Raw genomic sequence first — 23,620 nt, 5'->3', positions numbered from 1 at the left:
TTTGATTGTATATAGATTATTCATACTTTCTTGCAACTTAGGTATTTAAAAAAATTACTTAATTATTTTAATTCAATGTAAATGATAGAATATATACGAATGTATTATGTAGTTACATATATTATCATATGATTTATTATACATTATTAATTAATAACATATATTATTTAATATCTTATATGGTCAATGATATTAGATTAGATAAAAATTATATAATTAATTTATATATCTATTATATAAAATAATATATATTTTAAATATATATACTAATTCGGTTCGTTTTAGTCTGATTCAAAAATTACAAATCCCACGATTGGACCAAAATCAACCCCTGAGTTTTGGCCTGGTATGGTCGGCTTTTACCATTTTGATTGAAACTTCTTCACCCCTAAAGTGTGGAGACTATGAGTGTACTTTTTCTTATATTTTGTATAATAAAGTGTGTCACATATTATTTTAAGTTATTTAATATAATTTAAAGAAATTTAAATAAAGAAATTATTATATTATGCATCCATTCACTATATACTAAAAATGATATTGACAATAGTAGATCTTGTAATTTTTTTAAAAATAATGAAAAAATATGAAATTTATATAAAAAAGTTAATTTTTTAATAATAATTTTTATTTTTTTAAAAATAATTATGTAAAATTTATATATTTAAAACTGTATGTATAATTGCTCATTTCATATTATTTTAATTTTTTAAATCTTAAAAGACTGGAGAGCAAATTGAGCAATAATGTTAAGAGAATCTTAATCCGTCGCCTGTCTTAAATACGATGTCATGTCAAAGGAATCTACAGCATTAAACTAGATGAGAGAACTCTGGTCCTCTACGCGATTCGCTGTCTGCCTGCCCTAACTCTTGAGAGTTGAGATCGAGAACTCCTCCTTCTCTCTCCCAAAGACCTTTCCTTTGCTTTTTCTCAAAAAAAAGAAAAAGAGAGAAAAAAAAGGCCTTTCCTTTGCCAAACCCAGATGGCCTACCAGGCTACCAAGACCCGAATCCCGTCCACTTGGCAGTGGCATGAAAATGTCTTCGCCCACCACAGAATTACCATTTTCGCCCTCATCTCCCTTCCCTTGTCCCCCGCCAACTTGAACATTCTACGTATGCTTCCTGGCAATTCACCGATCTCAGTTACTCCATCCTGCTTGTTTTACGCAACAATACTTTGAATTCGATATCGATCGTTGGCATAGACCCTCAGTTCGACAATCCAAACGCGTGGGGTTCGTAATACGTCTCAATATATGTTGTCCCATAAACCAAATAAAACCAACTGAAATTATAACCAATTTTATCCATGCCAGGCTAGTTCAATCAGGTTATTCAAGCCAAAACCACTAAAATCCACAGATTCCTAACACCCAGATCCACGGATTTTTAACAAGATAAAAGCTTCAGAAGCAACGGTCCGATGACAACCTTATTCAGAACGGACCACTTAATACAAACAAATTTTTTATATGCTTACTTTAAACTTCAATTCGGAGTTTGCTTCCTGGAAGCTATCCAGAATAAAGCAAAAATGCGAGCAGAATCAAATATACTGCGCGTCTTGCCAAAAATAGAGATCTGAAAAACTTCATTAAACGACAGCGCCTTTGACCTACTAAAATGATGACGCTTTAAGAAAACCTCGTAACTGGTAAACTATGTAGATTCAATAAAATTATTAGTATTTATTTTTTTCAGCAGTATTTAATTTATTTGTATTTATATGATGTTTTTCCCCTTCCCCTTGAACAAATACAGCATTGTTTCTGTTAGCAGTCGGCACAAAGAAAGGACCGAAAGCCTCTGCCTCCCTTTTTCTCTGTGCCTTGAGCTATGATGCAGAGAAAGAGGATCTAATAGGGTTGGTGAATCTCGTGGAGACAGTTCGAGAATCCATGGACTCGCGGAGGCCTTGCCGGTTGGTGTTTGGGTTAGCTGTAATTTCATTGGTCTGTTATCCTCGGACTGTGAGAGCCGGGGACATTGTTCACGAGGACAATTCAGCACCTAAAAAGCCCGGCTGTGATAACAACTTCGTTCTAGTAAAACATTTTTATCTGATACCCGTTTCTTATTTTCCAGTTCTTTATCATCTGGGTCCTGCTTAATTTGTGCCTAAAAAAACATGAGCTTTTTGTTGGATGGCTTAGTTGTATCGAGAAAAAGGTAATTATAAAACATATCAATTTCCTTTTTTGTTTTAATTTGTGTTGATAGTGTACCCGCATGCAAATGGAGATGGTGTGCTTACAGTTGTTTTCTTTTTTCTTTTTGAATTTCCTTTTGTTTTTTATTTTCCATTTATTTATTAGTATAATACTCGAATTGGTATATATGGACCTAGTTAAATTTATTTTAGTGAGGAAAAATAGGTTTCTACATATTTGCCTCCTCCAGAGTTAGTCCTAATTCTAATCTTCCTTTTGTTTTTCTCTTTATTTTTGTTTTCTCACTTCTGTTTCCCTCGAGATTGGGGCCAGGTTTGATTCTTGCTTTTTAGCTATTTTTTCCCGTACATTTTATGGTCAGCTCTCTCTCCTGTGGTTGTCGGTTTGTATTTATTTTATAGTGGGTGTTAAAACTTGAGTTTTTAAGTTGTGATGATGACCTTGTTTTGGCTGATTTAGCTTCGAGAACCTTATATGGTGGAAGTGAGAATTATGACAATACTTGCGTACTTTCTTTAGTCATAACTGGAAGCCTTCTCTTGCTTTGTAGATTCACATGGAATGTAATTTGTACATAATTTTGATGAGCTATAATGGAGTATTTACTACTGATTTGGTGTATTATACGTTCTTTGATTCAGTTTTGCCCATTTTCTTGTCCATAAATAGAACACTGCTTATGGTAGGTAAAAGTTCAAACTTGGGTTGATAGTATAGAGAATGCTGAATTTGTTGGCGTGGGAGCTCGATTTGGCACTACCATTATGTCAAAGGAGAAAAATGCAAACCAAATCCGTCTGACTCTTTCAGACCCTCGTGATTGTTGTAGTCCAAGAAAGAATAAGGTTTTTCTTTTTCTATATCATACACTCTTGATAATTATACACAATCATACCAAGGTGGAAAATATATTTATTGATGCCAATGTTCATGTGATACTCGGATTTGGGTGTTGTTAGCTTGCTGGAGAAGTTTTAATGGTGGATCGAGGGAACTGCAAATTCACGACCAAGGCAAATTTTGCAGAAGCTGCTGGCGCTTCAGCTGTACTCATTGTCAACAACCAGAAAGGTAATCAGAGTATCTGCTATTCTCTTTCGATGCATGTGTTGACAGTAGAAGTATGTAAGTTTAAGCAATATAAATGCACTATACTACTGAGGAAGAGTAACTTTTGTATCATAAGTCTCACTATTCTTTCTGAACGTGCATAGAGTTATCTTTATTGATTATCCACAATCGGTAAAAATATTTAGATACCAATCCAGATTAAATTTTCTGAAAGCTAAAAGATCAAGATTCCCACCATTATTATAAAAAAAGAAAAAAAAGATGACCACCATTATCAACTTTGTATTGAAGTTAATTCATTTTCCTGCAGAACTTTACAAGATGGTTTGTGAACCAGATGAAACTGACCTAGATATACACATTCCAGCTGTCCTGCTCCCGCAAGATGCTGGCACAAGCTTGGAAAAAATGCTAATGAATAGTTCAACAGGTAAGCATTTCCTGGTTCTTCGTAGCCACAAATCAATGAGAAATTTGTTGTCCAAAGGAGATATATTGTTCATCACAACTTTCTTGTTGCTTCAAACATATAATTATCTATTTGGTTCTCTAACTCAGGAACACATATCCCGCTGTTGCTTTTATATAGCTTGAATCTTTTGGTTTTCTGCAGTTTCTGTGCAGCTATACTCTCCAAGGAGACCAGTAGTTGACATAGCGGAAGTATTTTTATGGTTAATGGCAGTTGGTACCATCTTATGTGCATCTTATTGGTCCGCAAAGATTGCTAGAGAATCAGCTATTGAACACGACAAGCTACTACAGGTCCTCTTGTGCTCTTCCTAGCTAATACGTTTAGCCTTCCCTAAACTAGCATTCTTCTCTTTCAGCTAGAACTACCGGCCGAATTACAATTTATCTTGTTCTTGCAGGATGCTGCAGATGAAATCCTGAGTGCCAAAGCCACAGGCACTACAGGTGTTGTAGACATCAGCATAACATCGGCCGTTCTCTTTGTTGTTCTTGCTTCATGCTTCTTGGTTATAGTATACAAACTTATGTCATTCTGGTTCGTTGAGCTTTTGGTCGTTCTTTTCTGCATAGGTGGTATAGAGGTATACCCCACATAATAAGTGATTTGGTTTGACTGCATGCTTGTGTAAATACTTGTTCACATGCATGGGAATGGCAAAAGCATTACACAAACACCCATACACACATGTACTGTGCTTCTTGAGTCAAATGTTCTCTATATTGCATTCTAGTATATGGCTGAAGATATTTGACATAGTCATTGTTGCATTGCCCTCTATTTAGCCTACTTCTTTTTCAATTGATTTTGAGTCAATCCTAACTCTGTAGTTTCATGTATATGCAGGGCTTGCAAATTTGCTCAGTTGCCTTATTATCTAGGTACAAGTCATATCTCTTACTGAGAAATGAGTCAAATGATTTTCAGCAAGTTACCCAGATCTATATTTGAGCAACTAACCAGCCACGTGGTCACTTGCTGGCTGTTGGTACAATTGTTATATCTTTCCCGTTGGAGGCTTAGTGATGCAGGATGAATATTTTGTTATTATAATTTACGTGATGCTTTAAAAGTGGTTATTTTTTATTTCAATAGATGGAGTACAATTTGTATGGTTCAAATACAGTCCAATTAGGATTAAGGGTCCTTTGTACTCCATTTTTTGAGGAAGTGATTTTTCCTCCCTCTTCCCCCTCCTCTCTCTTCTACCCTTTTCTTCTTTCTCCAAGGTTCTTCTTCTCTCTATTTCTGCTTCTTTCCTCTCTCTCTTCCTAATTTCTTCCCAATCCTGCTTGTCCTGCATCACTCAGATTATGTCATATCATGCATTTTAGGTTGCCATGATTGAACCCCCCCCCCCCCCCCCCCCCCCCCCAAAAAAAAAAAAACTGGCTGTGGCTACTATTTCATGTTCCTTACCTGAATACCATTGTGCATTACATGATTTAAATACTAAACTACTCAAACAAGTAGCTGTGAATATGGATGCTTTGTTTTTAGATTTGACAAAGATTACTGGGTTGGCCATTGTTTTCATTCATGTGTTTGTATATCTTTTCTTAGTAGGTTACTGATAAAAAGGACTTGGTGCGAAGCTAGGTATGAGGTTTTGTTTCTTAACTTCCTTCAACATCTAGTACTAAATGTACACATACTTGTGCAGGTGGTTCAAAAGTCCTGGAGAATCATATATTAAACTGCCTTTCTTTGGAGCTGTCTCATATCTAACTTTGGCTGTTTCTCCATTATGCATAGCATTTGCTGTTGTTTGGGCAGTTTATCGAAATGTCTCCTTTGCCTGGATAGGTCAAGATATACTTGTAAGGATAAACTTTGCCATGCTGTCTTAATTTTTTTTTTTTTTTTCATCTATTAAAAGTATTTCATTAGAGACCAAATGGCAGTACAAAGTAGGTTTTCACAAATATATTTATTTATGCATGTTTATCTATGGTATGCATTATTTTGCTATTTCCATCAAATGTAAAAGAGTTCACCCAATCGAAGGGATTGAAGATGCTTTTAAACTATGCTTGCTATCACACCTTTTCTGCTTGCTGCTGTTGCTATTTCATATGTATTCATGGAGATGTATTCATGAAGAGCATGCTAATGGATGCAAACTCAACAGATGTTGAACCTGTGTCTTGAGACTTGCTTCATGTTATCTTATTGACTTTTTGGATAAGGTGCGGATGTGCGTACTTATATGGGCAGAATTCAACTAATACTTGCTTTTCCTTTTTGTTTGTCAATCAGGGGATTGCGCTGATAATTACTGTTCTTCAAATTGTCCATGTACCCAATCTGAAGGTAATAATTCGAACTCCAACATTTTATTGGTGGGGAATAATCTATATTGGGCTATCCTTTTCTAAAATACATAAATCAGTAGGTTTATTTATAGCAATGATATGCATTTTATTTCTATTTGATATCCACTGGTAATTGGATTATGATATAATCAATGAGATTGCAAAGGTCAGCTATCATCGAGCATTCTGATGGGCACATATATATGTTAAAACACTATCACATTAAGAAAAGCATGACTGTAAAGAAAAATTAACAGTAAACAGCATGAGACTCCGTGCAAATCCAAATATATTAATTTGAAACTAATAAAGAAATATAAGCAGGGAAAGGCTTAAGTTTTACAAATTGTGGAGCCTATTAGCTTAACATTTTTTAATGTGTTTGACTCTTTAGTGCTCTGACACTGAGAGTAGCTTGTGGATCTTTTATGGCGTTATATGCAAATTTCCCAGTTAATAGTTGCTATACATTGTAAATGTGATGCCAATATTTTACTGAAGTTAAAATAATCAGTGATTGGAAAGAGCTATCAGACTATAGAAGTTAAATCGTTGTAACCAGATATTTTGATACAGTGAGGAATTTCTGAGATGTTGAATGGATAAGGCAACTTTTACTTATCAAGAAAAAAGAACAGATAGGCAACTTTCCTTTTTAAGGCTGTTAACAATTGAGAAATCAGATTAAAGCTTGTAGTGAAAGGAATAATCTTCATTCATCACTTTATGTGTTCATTGTTTTTGTACACGATGCTAATAGCTAAAATTCGGAAAGCAAGCAAATTGCTTTTGAACTACTGAAATCATTAAGTCAGCCATCTCAATTGAGCTCATCTAAAATTTGGAAAGCGGTGTCAAGTTTGGCTACAATACAAACCAGATGACAGAACACCAGGCTTGGCTGTATTGGGTGTGTGATGCTTAAAAAGCATGTGATCAGTTACCTTCTGAGCTGCTGTATAGCATGACACACTGGAAGTTTGCTTGACACAGCATGATGAGAAAAGCTAGGTTATTAAATTTGGGAGGGTGCTACCCATCACTTACTTAAGTTGCTGGAGTTGGGAAAAGGATGTAGAGAATTCACTTTTGTATTGCAGTTTTTTCTTTTATTACCAATGTTACCACAGCACATTGGTAATGAAATGATATGTACTTAATGAAACAAACACTCTTCTTAAAACGTTCTTACATGGACCATTCTTGGTAGGTTCAAGTTTCAGGGTAATATGGAAAGTTATGTGGACAAATGTTTTAATGTTGAATTACTTTAAAATATTTTGGCCAAACTAAAAAACAAATCACATAATCTATTTTGAGATGGAGTATCAATTAATCCTTTACGATTATTGAATATTCTTTTATCGGTAAGTTCTATTTCATCTCGAAGTTTAGATGGAAGTGATTTGAAAAGCATCAATACACTAGGCAATTGAATAACTATTCTTCTGACATGATTCTTAATAACTTGTAAATCAGGTGGGTACAGTTCTTCTCAGTTGTGCCTTCTTGTACGACATCTTTTGGGTGTTTGTTTCTAAGAAATTGTTCCATGAAAGTGTGATGATTGTGGTGAGTAATCGATATAAGCTTACTCTGCTGGATCATGACGAATGGTTTATGCTACTAAGGCCTTAAAATGCTGAAGAGAACATCAAATTATCTTTTCAACAGGTAGCTCGTGGTGACAAAAGTGGAGAGGATGGTATCCCCATGCTACTGAAGATCCCACGCATGTTTGATCCTTGGGGTGGTTACAGCATCATAGGATTTGGTGACATCCTTATACCTGGACTGCTAATAGTGTTCTCTCTTAGGTCAAATCTTTTCCTCCTTTGCAAGCATTTGTTCTTACTATTGCTTTATACTTGCTAACTTAAGCTATGAAAGAGTTTGTTCTTACCCGTGTTGCCATTCTTGAACGGTTCTCCCCTTTTTTTGGGTTGGGTTTTAAAACAAGTATTTCATAGTTCCATAATAAATGTTTTTTTTCCAAAGATTGGGCAGCTGTGTCCAAGTTGTTTGGATTGTCTTCCATTCATGGAGTTCTAGGCATAACAACTAAGTTGGTTAATTCTAAGAGATGAGAAGGGAGAGAGAGTCAGTGAGATCCAGAATGATAAGATAAGAAACTGCAATTAATTTCATCATTATGAGAACTTGTTATTGTGCTTCCTTGACTGTTGATTTATTTTTCTTTCTTTCTGCTTTGAATGCTCAAAATATCCCCGCTTTTGACCTGGAAGATGCAAGAAATGAGAGAAAATTGAGTTTTTACACCAGCAATTCCAAGTCTAGATAGTTGTGGGATTCCAAAATGTCGTTCTTCCCTCCATTCAGGTCATAATTGCCATTGTTGCATGCAACTAGTGGAACCACAAGGAGAAACCCTTATTTATTTTATATGCAGCAGTCAATTTCTTGGAATGTCCTTGCAGGTATGATCGGCTGGCAAATAAGAGTCTACTAGCTGGATACTTCTTGTGGGCAATGCTTGCTTATGGATTAGGTATGAAACAATTAACAGTCTCCTTTCTCTTGTTATCTGATGGTAAGACTCCATACCGGTCATGAAATGGTAAGATGCTAGGTTCAATAAACTGTACATGTCAGTTTCCATTCGTTAATCGGGTTTTTCAGGAAACGTCATGCATTCAGTGTTTTGACATGTTTGGCAGGTCTTCTCATTACATATGTGGCATTGAATTTGATGGATGGGCATGGTCAACCAGCGCTGCTTTACATCGTCCCATTCACCCTCGGTAATTTGTGTGTAGAAAGATTTGAAAACCTTGTTGGATAACAAAATGGCTTAATATCTCTTATACGTACGCAGGCACATTTCTAACGTTGGGGAGGAAGAGAGGCGATCTCAAAGTCCTGTGGAGTATAGGAGAACCAGAAAGACCCTGCATGCATATCCAACTCCAACACACTGAAGAATCCGATGAATAAAAACAAGATGAACTTGTATTGTGTTGCAGTGTTTGTAGCGTGTTGCCAACCATTAGGAATCTGGTAAATAGCCTACCTGCTTGCGTGGTAACATGGTAGCGTTGTAATGTTTACCTTGATCTCTCCTTTATACCTGAGGCTTACTTTCAATCAAGAACATCAATCAAAACGGTACACAAGTAACATAAACAGACTTTTGATATTCCCTCTGATACTCTGAACTTCGATGGCGCCGTTCATTTTACCCAAGCACTAAAGACTCGCACTGGGGCCGTCCTGACAAAAAAAAAAAAAAGGAACCTGTTATCAAAACTGTAGAACGTGGCCACATCATAGGGGTTTTGGGTGCTGTCTGTCAGTCTGTGGGTTAGCAGAGGCTGCTGATATTTGATTCTTGGGTGGCTCTACAGCCTACGCTAGTGCATTTCATCATTTTTTTTTTTGTTTTTTTCCCTTGGCTTTTTATAGAGCTCAGCAGAAAACTAGCATCTTCCTCTTAATTCGTTCTTTTGGTTTTGGCCTTCTGGGTGAAATATTCTGCACTGCTTTCAATGTCCTCGGAGTACGTGACCAAGGCAGGCATGGCCCTAAGTATTGGCCAAGGGCATGCAAATTGCAGATGCAGGTGGGGTTGAGCCATTGTGAGCTGCATGTGAGCATGAAAGGGCACAAGACCACGAATGTGAGTTGTCCATCACATGATATGGCAACTCTTCTTTTTGGAAATACAAAGAAGGCATGTTGCCCCACGTCTACTCTTTTGTCAATGTTGTTAGGTCATGGAAGTGTCAAAATTTGAGAAAATTAAAATTTAGTTCTTGGCTTTTTATATTATGCTTGGGTTCATAAATTTTCTAAGAAAAACTCTATTCTCAAATGGGTCTGAATAGCACACCTAATAAAGTACTTATATGATATAATTTAATTTAAAAAATAAATAGTTAAATTTAAATATTATAAATTAAATTTTACTATTTAAGTGATGCGAATGGTGTGTTCTACACACTAATATAATAACAGAATAACTTATTTATTACTCCTTTAAAATATTGTGATTTCTTTCACATATCTATCCATCTAATATCCATATGAAACTCTAAGAGAAGGCTTATCAAAAAAAAAAAAAAACTCTAAGAGAAGTTATATCAAGTCAATAAATTCTAAATTTAGTTCCATCTTCTAGGAGAAATTTATAAGTGAGAAAAGTTACGAGATGATGAATGAAGGGAGGGACTAAAGTGAGTTTCTTAAAACTTAGGTGATGTTTGGGAATATAATTTTTTTAAGATATTTTTAGACTATTTTACTACTATTTATTATTATTTCAATATTATTATTGTACTATTTCATTACTATTTACAAACTATTTCACTATTATTTATAAATATTTTTCAATATTCTTAGGCTGCATTTGGAACTTGGGCTGGATTGAGATTAATTTAGTTTAGTCTAATTTAAGCTAAGTCTAATATCTAAGTATTCAACTCTTAAATCACTAAAGTCATTTTAACTCAAAATCTTTTTATATGTAGGATCTATAATATTTTTTAATTCAACACATCTTTACACGCGAGATTTACAAACTTTTTCAACTTTTTATAAATACATCTAAATTCATTTTAACATCCAAACACATCTAAACTCATTTTAGATGAATTATCAAAACTCACTCTACTGTCTCAACTCGTTAGTACTAATTATAAATAATTTAACTCATCTCAATTCAGTTTAACATCTACTGAGACTTGAATAACCAATGTGACTGTTTGTAATATAATTCTTTAAAAAATCATAAGAACTCACATAGTTTTCCTTTTTGGTTGTAAATTGTAAAGCCAGGCTGCAATATGGTAACAAGTTTTGAATCTTCTGTGGACACGAAGGAATCCTTTTACCATTACACAACGCCGTTAATGGCTAAAGCAGTTACTAATTACTTATCCATTTTGCTTATGTAGCCGTTGGGCCCTTGCCACGTGCTTGCACAATGCTTTAACTTTCCAAACGGCCACTGTGCACCATTATGTGGTTGCAATTTTCTCGAAAAAAAGTCTAATTACAAGCATATTTATATATTAATATGTGTATTAATTTATTATAATTGATCAAAAAATAAATTTTATTAAAAATAGTGTTAATTTAAATTTCAAGTATGAAAGAATCAATATTAATATGCAGATTAGTACGCGACTTTACGTGTACGTAGCAAAACTCTTTCCCCGAGTCGAGCGGTCAAAATGTTCAAAAATTGGAAGTAATCCCGTTACTTAGAGAAGAGAACATTTGGGCTACCATTTTAATTATTTTTGAAAAGAGAAGTGTTATATAACATATAAAAAGATTATATAAAAATAAATTTATAATATAATGTAATTTTATGTAATCTATTAGATTTATTTTATGAAAAAAATAATTTTACAATCTAACGTCGTACCAATTCAAGTCACGTTATTTTGTAAGCTTATTTTATGTAGTCTTAGATTTATCTCGTTAGAAAAATTATATTATCAAGTTTGCATATAATTAGGCATTTACGTGACATAATTTTATTTAATAAATAAATTTTAAAATTTGAATATTATAAATCAAATTTTATAATTTAAATGATGTAAATAGTATGTTCTATACATGAGCTTAATAGCAGAATAACCCTTTATTTTATGCTCAAAAGTAGTTTAGATTTATGATATATATTCCTTAATTTTTAGGTTGAGTGATGTCATTCTTAATTCATCAAATTCAATTGATATACCACATGTTAAGTACATGAATTTAAGATAATGAGCTCCCCTCCCATGCATATTCAAAGCTTCCTATAAAAATTGGTTCTAAATTACTACAAGTTTCATTATTTGGTCTAGCTTTTAGTTCTATATAAATGTGATATATATAACCACCATTAAATTGCTTATATCACATGCTGAAATTCACTGAGCTTGACAACATGTGAGACTAGAACACCTTTTCATTGATATTGATCTGTAATTCAGATTAGGTGGGAGGCCAGATGAACCAGATGGCCCAGAACAGCTAGCTATTCAACCGCATCATATAATTTCAAATCCCATCATCGACACAATAATAAGAAAGGATCACACTCTGTAGAGGATAGCATTTTTATTTTTTTTTATTTTTTATGAGCATTCATAACATAACAACAAAAACAGCAAACCAACCAGTCTCTGTCAACATCCCTCTGCTCTTTACAGAGATACCCAGCTTTTCTATGATAAAAGAATAATTTATTGAGTAATGATACTTACCCAAAATTTTTTACAATATATTTTATAATTATATTTTAAAAAAAAAATATAATTGCAAGCATAATTATTCATTAATCTGTATATTAATATGATGTGATTGGTCAAAAAATAAATTTTATTAAAAACAGTATTAATTTAAATTTTAAGTATGAATAAATCAGTATTAGTATACATATTAGTGCACGACTGTGTTTGTATGTAGCAAAACTTATTTTAAAATAAGAATAAAGTGAAATTATTTTTATAAAATATTTTATCAAAACCCCCTGATTGAAGTGTATAATTAGGACAAAGACTTCTAATATTAAAAAAAAAAAAAAAATCCATTCTAGCTTTCAGCCAAATATTAGACTCTACATCTATAAAAAAACAGCTTTGCCTTCCTACTTTTCTCCACTTCACAGCCTCTGTTTGAGAGTGATCACGAGAAAAATAGCAACTTTTGTATTCCTTTCTTTTTCAGAGAGGCGAGATATCGGTGAGGGAGTGAGACAACCATGGAGGGAAAGGAAGAGGATGTTAAGCTCGGGGCAAACAAGTATGCAGAGAGGCAGCCCTTGGGCACTGCAGTTCAGACAGGCAAGGAATACAAGGAGCCACCCCCAGCTCCTTTGTTTGAGCCAGGGGAGCTGCACTCATGGTCATTCTACAGGGCTGGGATTGCGGAGTTTGTGGCCACCTTTTTATTCCTCTACATCAGCATCTTGACTGTTATGGGTGTAAGCAGGTCCAAAGACAAGTGTGCCACTGTGGGTGTCCAAGGAATTGCTTGGGCTTTTGGTGGTATGATCTTTGCCCTTGTCTACTGCACTGCCGGTATCTCAGGTTAGCTAACCCCAACCCTCTCCTTTTTATGCTTTTTCTTGCTCGTCTGTAGTGTGGGTGGGTCTGTCTCTTTTTAATACTTTCGATCTGAGTTTTCTTCAAGCTGCAATGGATTTCTTCTAGTAACTAGAAGATTTCTGAGGAAGATGTACGTTTAGTTACCAAATACTTGTGCTTGTTTTGCAAACAGGTGGACATATCAACCCTGCTGTGACCTTTGGACTCCTCTTGGCAAGGAAGCTTTCCCTCACAAGAGCTCTATTCTACATCGTCATGCAGTGCCTTGGAGCCATCTGCGGAGCTGGTGTTGTGAAGGGCTTCCAGAAGACCGAGTACATGCGCTTGAACGGGGGAGCTAACTTCGTGAACCATGGATACACCAAAGGTGATGGCCTTGGTGCAGAGATCGTCGGCACTTTTGTCCTTGTCTACACTGTCTTCTCCGCTACCGATGCCAAGAGAAAGGCCCGAGACTCTCACGTTCCTGTATGTATTTTTTGTTACCGTGTTTAACAAACATGCCTTCGACGTTGCATGACTTGGATTAGAAAAATAATTCGGGCCCATGTTTGTTCTCTCTATTACTTTACAGGTGCTTTAATTCGACGTTGCATAGGATTAGAAAAATAATTGAATATCTCAAAACATTCTCCATTAAAAATATAATATAAATAATCAAATTTAAATTTTTTAACAGCTTAAACTTTAGTAATAAATTAGAGTATTGAATTTGAAAGCCGACTCTACGCCATATTTCATTGAATTAAATATTTTCCCACTCTTTAAGGTAGAATCTGACACGCACCTGAATGTAAATATTAGAATATATATAATACAAATAATTAAATCTAAATGTTTCTATTAATTTAAATTTTTGGGATAAATAATTATAATTTAACATTCTCTCCCATGAATTTTGATAGAAAAAAGTAAACTTGGGTATATACAGTACCTTGCAAATAACAGTATAAAGTATCAGAATTCTGAGGTGTAATATGTAGTGTTTTATTATAACTGTACATAGATTCTGGCTCCACTTCCCATTGGGTTCGCGGTGTTCTTGGTTCACTTGGCCACCATCCCCATCACAGGAACTGGTATTAACCCAGCCAGGAGTCTTGGAGCTGCCATTATCTACAACAGAGACCGCGCATGGGATGACCAGGTAAGTATTTTGATGAAAAATCTCATAATAAAAGTACCTCCGCATGGCTTTCTAATATTCATGATTGAGAGGATATTGAGACGATGATATTTCTCTTTAATTTTTGCTTAACCAGTGGATCTTCTGGGTGGGACCCTTCATCGGTGCTGCTCTTGCTGCTGTCTACCACCAGATGGTCATCAGAGCTATTCCTTTCAAGACCAGGGCTTGAGATTCTAATTCCCACTTTTGATCTCAAGCAATCTCTATAATTAATTATTACTTCTGTTTTCTTCTACATTTTCCCTTTGCTGTGTAAACTCAGAGCGATTCCTTTGATCAAGTGCATCATGTGATGTTAAGATGTCAATTATTTGTGCAGATTTTGTCTTAAAAAATTAAGATTGTGACGTTTTTAATGGAGAACTTTTGTTTCCCCATATTCCCCAGTTTTATCCCTGCATCTTAATGCATTGATATTCCTCGGATTAGCCACATTGCCCATGCCCTTCCCTTAATTATGCCATATTAGGAGTACTGATAGATTGTCCGATCTATGTAGTAGATCAGATCAAGATAGAGAGACCCCTCCTTTTGGAAGGGATGATCTAGATCGAGGACAAATTCGGGGTAATGCATGGTCAAGTCCAGTTGGAAATTGAACCCGTTGCATGTGGAACGCGAGTCCTATCTACCAGCGGGTCCAATTCCTAAGCCAAACCCAATAGAGTACTGATACCTACCGGAAGTAAGATACGTATGTTTTGCACGGAAAGATGATTAGAAATTGCATGTGCTGGGTTAATGAAAAGGAAATAATAATTAGCTAGCCAGCTAGCTCAACTATGGAATTAATCAACAGCTATCTGCAACGCTAGCTCTTAATTATCTGCAAATTATTCGTAAGATATACAGTACAAGCATTAATGATTATATCTATATATATATATAAGTTTATCAACCAATAATATATATCTCAGTCTCACTGATCACTTATTGAGTCCCTTAAAACATTAACCTTATTTGTTGACAATAAATTGTATTAACTTTTCTGGATTTAAGAAACTGATCGAGACTTGAACAAGATCACATGAAATTAAGTGAGAAACTTCTCGATTGGTTGAATGTGAGAGAGATATATCACATCATTGAATATGAGCGATCGAGACTAACAAAGATTACTCGGTTGGGCCATTTTGTATTTAGATCCGGTGGGTGGGAGAACTTGCTGGCTAGCATTTAAACCAGTATATGTAAAGAATAATATTATATACAGTCATAGAATTTATGTTTATATATCATCACATAATTTGTCATTAGTGCGTATCATCTCATCAATTGTTAATTAGAAGTAGTGTAGTTTTTACGTAAAATAAAAATTACAAAAATATAATATATGATCATGTGCATCACATTTATTTTATAATTAATAAAAATAATTTTACGATCTGATAAGATATTACGTCAAACTAAATTATTTTAGAAATTTTGTTTTAGTTCTTTAATTTTGTTGGTTCATCATGACGTGTCTTGTCTAACCGTTGGTTCCAATATTAATTGTCTACATTTGGCCAAATGCATCATATATAAGGAGGCCGGAGAAAAATAGAAGTGAAATGTAATCTTTGATATTAATAGCAGCTCCGGCCATCTACCGCTTCATTACATTATTCCTATTCTTCTCCATTTATCATATTGCTCCCTGCACACACCAACCTTCTTTCCTCCACAGGTTACATAAGTAAATACACGTATAAGATAGAACTTGTAAATATGACAGATGCTAATCATGATTTACCATAACAGACACCCTCATGATACTGCCATTTTTGTTTCGCCCCTCTACGGATCGAGCGGAATATTATTAATTTTGAAATTACCAAGATATATATTACTTTAATATGAATCATCCTATTGACCAAATCCCCCAAAACCCCATTAACTCATGAGAGCAGCTAGCATGCATGCATGCATATGTCACGCACCTATGCAAATCTTGTCCAAGACAGGTTTCAAGTCCCTTGCCTGCACATTAACCTTGAGCCCGTACTTCATGAACAATGTCAAGGACATCTTCTGCTCCACACGGTGGCCTGGCACCACCGATAGCCGGTGTCGCAACAGCACCGCCGCCGCAATCGACTTCATTTGCAAATAAGCCAAGTCTTTCCCTAAGCAAATCCTTGGACCTGCATTAAAGGCGACAAACTTAAATGAATCTTGTACCTCGAGTTTCTTCTGATCTAGGGATAACCATCTCTCGGGCTTAAACTCGAGGCAATCTTCTCCCCAAATGAACTCCATGCGCCCGATTGCATATATGGAATATGTGATGGATGAGCCTGCTGGTACAAAAGCTCCACTCGGCAAAATGTCATCTGCAACTACGTGCTTCGAGTCCTGAGGCACAGATGGGTAAAGCCTTAAGGTCTCGGACAATGCTGCCTTAAGGTATATCAATTTGTCAACTTCTTCAAACACTAGGGGATCTTCTACCCACTTGGAGGGGTCGTTGCCACGTGTCTCCATCAGGACGGCGCATAATTCGATGAGGATTTTCTCTTCCACTCTTGGGTTCCGACTAACCAGCCAGAAAAACCAGCTTAGTGCGACCGACGACGTGTCACGTCCAGCTAAGATGAAATTAAGAGCCACGTGTTGGAGAAATTCGTCCGAGTAGGACTCCCTTTTCTTCATGAACCTTGACAGCAGGTCATCGTGTTGGGACCCAATGCCACCTTGTTGCTGACTCTGCAGCTCGAGCTTACGTGTGTTGATGATGTTGGTTAAGTATTGGTCGATGTGTTGCAAGCTTTTGCTCAAGCTGACTTCCATTCCGAGCCCGAGCCATTTCCTTAGTTTCCACACTATCTCAGGCACAATAAAGCGTTGCAGCGTGGCTTCGGTGGCTCGGTCGAAAGCCAGAGCAAAGCCATTCTCGGGTAGTCCCAAAGATAGAGTCTGTGGATCCTTACCAAAAGTTAAGCCACAGATGTTATCGAAAGTGAGCCGAAGCAAGAGGTCTTGAAGATCAACCGACTTTCCTTCTAGCTGAGCAATCTCGAGAATAGGGCAGAACCTAAACTTAATGGCCCGACTCACCCACCTTGCCATGGCTTGGCGCAACGTCCGAGTGGTGAATTCTAGTGCGGCAGTCTTTCGTTGGAATAGCCACGTGTCACCGTCGGAGTTGAAGATCCCATCTCCGAGCAAATCGTGGAACACTGCCTGCCAGTTTGGACCCTTGGGGTAATTATCGAACCGGACCTTAAGAATGTGTTCCACGTTCTTAGGGTCGGAAGTGACCGTCACGAGCCCCTGTTTCTGAGCCAAAAATGGAAGAGCACAGATGCAAGTCTGGTACGTGCCTCCGCACGTTCGAAGATTGTCCGCGATCCAGTCATGCATGCGATTAGCATGTTGGATGAGACCAGGCAAGCTCCCCAGTAGAGGCCAGACACGCGGGCCTCTCAATGACCGAGAGATGAATCTGAACCAAAGTAAATATGCCAAAACAACCGATAAGATCATTAGTGCCGTTGATATCTCCATTTGATCGACGGACCGACACGTTAAGAACACCTTTCTTGACTTGCGATATCGTAAAGCCTCAAGCAATGCACTTAAAAATATGGCTGCGGACGTTCAAGCACAGCAACTTTCAGACTTGCCAACTAGCCCGGAAATGTAAAGGCTAAAACTTTGAGCAATGTGCTTAATATACGACACGAAACCCAAATAATTGGGTTGATAATGAAAATGTTTAATCTAACAGGCTTTCGTGTTGATTGAAAATTTTTACAGGCAAAACAATGTGTGTAAGACATAGAAAAGCATGGTGAAATACCTTGAAAGACCAGAAATAATGGTTACTTCTTGGAATGTGTGGAAGCAAGTGAAGGAAGGAAGAGGTGGAGCTGGATAAATTAAGGAGTTGATGAAGGAAGAACTACAATTATATGTGAGGGAGAAGAAGGCTGAGGAAAAAGTGTTTTATAGGAGTGCAGTGAAAGAGATGGTCATTAATTACAAACAGGCAAAGCAAGGCCGAGAGCTCATGTGTTGAAAGTTTTGTATTTGTTTCCTATCATCTCTATTCCATGGACGGTGGACCTTCTTAAACAGCTTAGTTATGAACCACTGCCATTAATGTACGCGGATGTCGTTGGGGGAAATTTATGTAAAACCACCAAAACTGGTTTTGAGATTTTCATAGACTCAGAAATCCACGAACCTTTTTCTGTTTTCTACTTTGCTCGGAGGGCTAGCTCTCTCTCTCAAAGACACTCTTACCTAATTTTGCTGGCAACTGCCGTCTGGCATTGAATGGAAGGAGGAAAAAAAAATTAATTGCAGTTGAAGGACTTGTACGGTGTGAGATATAAATATTTAATAGTGGTAGTAGTTTTGGCACCGAAATGTTGAGGGTAGGTTTATATAAAATTTTTATTTTATTTTATCATTATAATTTTTTTAAAATTTTTATTTAATTTTTTAAATTTCAATTCAATTTTTTTAAATTTTTAAAAATAATAATATTAAAAAATAATATTTTAAAATTAAAAATAATCATCTCATTTTTCAAACCATTGAGGAATGGATCATGGGTTCAAAAACATGGTTAGAGAACTCCTGATTTATGATACGAGGCGATATAAATCAGGCGCGAAATGCGCATCATGCATGAATACGTCGATACTCAATAGTACCACTACTGTACGTAGGTCTCGCAATTCAATATACTACGTGAATCTTAATATATCGGTTTGGATAACGTTAAAATATATAAATATTGTACAGTTATTTAAAAAAATTATATATATATATTATTAAAAATTTATTTTTCTTTACTCTTAACGGTTTAGGTGGGAAAATGTCGGCTTTTGAGAGCTAGCGCTCTTGACGCACGAGCAGCATCACTCATGCATGCAAGGATATCTACCTACCTACGTACTTATTTTTCCAAACCTAACCAGCTAGGTTTGTAGCAATGTTCGTACTAAATACTGTCAAAATTTTGACCTTTTCCAAATCCAATCCAATTTTACAGTTTACGGGGAAAATAATTTTATAAATTTACATAATTTTATAATTTAATATATTATATTATATCACATCATTAAAAAGTTTTTTTTTCGTTTGATAGGGAAAAGAAGGGAGAAAGAGAGGGGAGGGGGGGGGGGGGGGGGGGGGGGGGCCGTGACGACGATTTTACTGTCCACGTCTCTAATCTGTTGCCGTGCATCACTGGCGTAGCAGTGAGATCATGTTGTCAGCCATAAATGATAAAAGAAAGAGGAACATCAAGTAGATGACTTCTGTCTCCTAGTATTTAATGCCATCTTTGGACCTTCCACAGTAAAGAGTTAAAGCTACCAGCTCTCCGATCTGTTTTCTCCGCCCTCAATTATGGGGGAAAATAAGAAGTCTTCAATCTGATTGGAAATGTCGGACTTTGATGTGGTAGCTATAGAGGGACATGCAACTATATGAATGCAAGGTCGTCTTGAATTGCCGTCTAATTACGACCCAGTGCATGGATGCATGGCTTGATCCGCTGCAATCGTGAAGGAAATCCAATCATTTTATTTCAGCGTGGTCTGCATTGCATGCCATCTTCAACGCACCTGGGGACCTCCATGGCATAGAAAGTCCTCTTTATACATAGCTTTATATACCGCAAATATTGTTATTACCAAGTTGGGAAAAAACTAATATAAAAGGTCAGTGCCTTTTTCTTTTTTTTTTCAAACGTTTGCAATCAGGCATGGATACATGCAACGCGCGTCACCTGTACAAGAATAATAAATAAAAAAAGATATTTATAATCGTAAATTTTGTAAATACTGTATAACTATTTAAAAATAATAATAAAATCTAAAATCTAAATGAAAAAAATTAATTTTTAATAATAAATTTTACTCTTTTTTAAAACGATTACGCGGTGTTTACGTATTTTACGATTGTATATAGAATTACTCATAATTAATTTGTATACATACAATTGCTTTATTTGTTTTTATAAATAAGATGAAATTAAATAAGTTAAAAGAAATAGTACTATTACATCCACAAAAAAATTATATAAAAACAATATCACAAACTGACGTAGTTTTATTTGATTTATTAGATCTACTTTATAATTTGACAAACCACATTAAACCACATCAGTTTGTGGGATTACTTTTGTGTAATCCCTTTGTGACTAAAGTATTTTCTTAAAATAAAAGTTAAAAATTGAATAAAATATTATTAGAATATTTTTTAATATTATTTTTATTTAAAAATTTGAAAAAGTTGAATTGTTTAATATATTTTTTATGAAAACTTGATAAAATTATAATGATTATATAAGATGAGATGGGAATGATTGTGAAAACAAACAATGCGATATACAGGTAATATGAAAAATCTATAAATTGTAGTGAGATAATTTGTAAATAATAATAAAAAGATTTGAATGAAGATATTTTATGGAGTTTTGGAAAATAAGAGTTAAAAAGTTAAATAAAAAATTATAAAGTTAAAAGAGAATTAGAATATAATTTTTGTTTTAGAATTTGAAAAAGTTAAATTGTTTTAATTTGTGTTTTGTTTGAAAATTTGAAAAAGTAATCGTAATGATTATGTAATAATTAGATCAAGATTTTGAAAAATTAAAAATTTGAAATCAATAAATTTGCGTTTGAATGATGTTTTGATATTGAGATTATATCAGATGATTTAAAAGGTTTGTGAAACCAAACCAAGCCTTATTCATAAACCATTTTTATGTGTTTGAAGGACTCCTTTTGATAATTAGAATAACTTGGAATATATGGGACAAACAAGATAATGAAAAACTTGTCTTGTTTGTTTACTCAAACTTAAAATGTATTTTTAATTTGTTTGGAAGTTTAGATAATAAAAAACTTGTCTTGTTTGTTTACTCAAATTTAGACTATCTCATTTCATCATTATAATTTTTTAAAATTTCCATACAAAAGATAACAAACAATTCAACTTTTTCAAATTTTAAAATAAAACTAATATTAAAAAATTATAATATAACAATATTTTATTCAACTTTCAACAAAACATCTTATCTTATCTTATTTAAACTATGTAACCAAACAATTTTAAATTAAAAACTATTTTATATTTAAGTAATATTTAGGAACTAAATATTTAAGAATATCTTGATAGACAAACAAGACGTTAGTGCCATTCAAGTTTTATTTTTTATTTTCTTTTCGGAGCCTTATTATATATAAATATATATATATATATTTTTATTCCACACTAATATTCGTGGAACACTAATATTTTTATAATTATTTTGCAAGCAATCAATATGATCATTTCACTTTGTTTATAAATTACAATTTATTTTATATATAATTTTTTAAAAAAATTGTAAATTTTGACTTTTTCAATATAGAATTAATGATGAGATATAACCCTTTGACAAAATAATCGGTGGTGGCATAAAGTTGGGAGACTTTGCTAGATACAGTCGGCGTGCAGTCGGATGTACGGAATGAATAAAAAAAATTATAAAAAAATTATTTTATATTCAGGGGGACCTACATGAATAAAAAAAAGTTATAAAAATAATTTTTTTTTTCATGTAGGTCCCGTATTAATTCACTTTTTTCTCCACGACTGCACGCCGACTACATTTTCCGACTGTAAAAAATATTTCTCTTTTGGATGTCGGCACGATGTCTTGCATCAAAGACTTGATCACTAATTTGTTGAGAACGATATAGGTACAAGATGAGGAGGGCCATGTTCGATGATCCATAAATGTCTATTACAATCAGTATTTTTTAATTAATTAATGCTAATTTCTGCCTTTTTTTTTTTAAACAAAATAATATTTATTATAAAACATTTAAGTTTTCTATGAAAATTAAATTTCTTTTTATTATTTTAATAAAAATTGTATACATGCATTTCCGTGGTTACTAAAAAAGTGTGAAATCATGATAAATAATCAAATTGAAAGTGCATTTCACACAGACTTGCAATTAATTTAAAATTAAAAAAATTAAAAAAAGAAAAAATAAATAATATATAACGTGTAGAAATGATAAGTAGTTGCCAAATCCATTCGTACTCCTTATCAAAAAAATTTAATTGCAAGTACAACTATGGACTAATATGTGACGCCTCCAAATTTTGTTTGGAATCGGACAGACATTTGAAGCGTCGAGACATGCAACACAAGATTACTTGCCCCCGTTCATGACATATAAGATGCAATATTCCTAACATGCATCTAACATTATGCAATATTCGCAGAGGATAATTTTTTTTTTTAGCAATACTATGCACCAAACTGAAAATATCCCAAATACTTAAAACATACTTCATATATAAAGATCCATTGAATAACTAAGATCACAGCACGAGTCCAAAATAGTTATGATCCAAAAGTACTGGAGATGCAACTCCATCGTACAAATAGTAATTTAACTACTATATTAACATTAACGACGCACCGTCGTTCAATCGATTGTGTCTAGTTGGTCAGCTCCTGATCCTCTTTAAGGTCCTGTAACAAGATCTACCATTCGGAGGGAATGGTAGTTGGGACTACCACAGTGAGATTTGATTACAAATCTCAGTAAGTTAACAAAAAACTTCCACACAGGCTAATGATGCATGGATGACAGTAAAAGCATAAATACATAATCAAATTCATAAGTAATTAAAGCATAACTTTGCGTACAACATAGCATAATTGACATAACATGAACATGATATGAAACTTGACTTATCATGAACTTGTTCTGAAACTTGACTTGACATGAACTTGATCTGAAACTTGACTTAGCATGAACTTGCTCTGAAACTTGACTTAACATGAAAAATACATACTCCACAGTTGTTGTGGCCCCATGTATTCTACGTATAAATACATACTCCACAGTTGTTGTGGCCCCATGTATTCTACAAAAACTTGACTTAACATGAAAAATACATACTCCACAGTTGTTGTGGCCCCATGTATTCTACGTGTAAATACATACTCCACAGTTGTTGTGGCCCATGTATTCTACGGAAACTTATTCTTTAACTGCTTAAATACATACTCCACAGTTGTTGTGGCCCCATGTATTCTACGGAAACTTATTCTTTAACTGCTTAAATACATACTCCACAGTTGTTGTGGCCCTATGTATTCTATGTGTCACAATTGTTGTGTATCACGTAGTGTATGCGCCACAATTGCTGTGACCCTATACATAAGTAATCAAGATGAAACGTAACTGGAATACGAAATGACCGAAACCCTGACGTAACATAACGTGACTTGAACATAACTTGAAATACATGACCAACTTGAGATAGAAACATTTCGTAACATGGCATAACATATAATAGACAACATATTTAACATGACATACTTAC

The 23,620-nt window shown here is 34.6% G+C and overlaps 3 protein-coding genes across 10 annotated transcripts; 2 read left to right on the top strand and 1 right to left on the bottom strand.

Annotated features, from left to right (window-relative positions):
• The first annotated feature begins 1,000 nt into the window (after positions 1-1,000).
• LOC122289548 (signal peptide peptidase-like 2) lies at positions 1,001-9,194 on the top strand. 8 transcript variants are annotated; one of them, XM_043096667.1, is made up of 17 exons: positions 1,007-1,659; positions 1,767-1,926; positions 2,091-2,174; positions 2,863-3,021; positions 3,136-3,247; positions 3,558-3,677; positions 3,861-4,012; positions 4,120-4,302; positions 4,566-4,600; positions 5,283-5,318; positions 5,383-5,539; positions 5,979-6,032; positions 7,514-7,606; positions 7,709-7,851; positions 8,473-8,543; positions 8,713-8,796; positions 8,871-9,194. In XM_043096667.1, the coding sequence occupies exons 4-17, from the start codon at positions 2,941-2,943 to the stop codon at positions 8,987-8,989; spliced, it is 1,440 nt and encodes a 479-aa protein (XP_042952601.1). In that variant the 5' UTR covers positions 1,007-1,659; positions 1,767-1,926; positions 2,091-2,174; positions 2,863-2,940; the 3' UTR covers positions 8,990-9,194. The 8 variants fall into 8 exon arrangements, 7 of the variants coding, with proteins under 7 accessions (XP_042952601.1, XP_042952603.1, XP_042952602.1 ...); XM_043096669.1 differs by having other exon boundaries at positions 2,846-3,021; XR_006236179.1 differs by lacking the exon at positions 2,091-2,174 and having other exon boundaries at positions 1,001-1,659; positions 1,767-2,050; positions 8,473-8,612; positions 8,871-8,929.
• A 3,432-nt stretch (positions 9,195-12,626) lies between these two features.
• LOC122289551 (aquaporin PIP1-3-like) lies at positions 12,627-14,591 on the top strand. The gene is made up of 4 exons (XM_043096672.1): positions 12,627-13,077; positions 13,268-13,563; positions 14,102-14,242; positions 14,358-14,591. The coding sequence occupies exons 1-4, from the start codon at positions 12,750-12,752 to the stop codon at positions 14,451-14,453; spliced, it is 861 nt and encodes a 286-aa protein (XP_042952606.1). The 5' UTR covers positions 12,627-12,749; the 3' UTR covers positions 14,454-14,591.
• Positions 14,592-15,827: 1,236 nt separating this feature from the next.
• On the bottom strand, positions 15,828-18,308 carry LOC122289550 (cytochrome P450 86A22-like). Its single transcript, XM_043096671.1, has 2 exons — positions 18,069-18,308; positions 15,828-17,856 (listed from the first exon to the last, which is right to left on the bottom strand). Exon 2 carries the CDS (start codon positions 17,771-17,773, stop codon positions 16,199-16,201), a length of 1,575 nt encoding a protein of 524 aa, XP_042952605.1. The 5' UTR covers positions 17,774-17,856; positions 18,069-18,308; the 3' UTR covers positions 15,828-16,198.
• Between the last annotated feature and the right edge of the window lie 5,312 nt (positions 18,309-23,620).

The sequence above is a fragment of the Carya illinoinensis genome, chromosome 12, assembly GCF_018687715.1.
Source record: "Carya illinoinensis cultivar Pawnee chromosome 12, C.illinoinensisPawnee_v1, whole genome shotgun sequence".
Classification (NCBI taxonomy): Eukaryota; Viridiplantae; Streptophyta; class Magnoliopsida; order Fagales; family Juglandaceae; genus Carya; species Carya illinoinensis.
The sequence above is the reverse complement of the archived record's forward strand: the minus strand, read 5'-3'. Positions and strand labels throughout refer to the sequence as shown.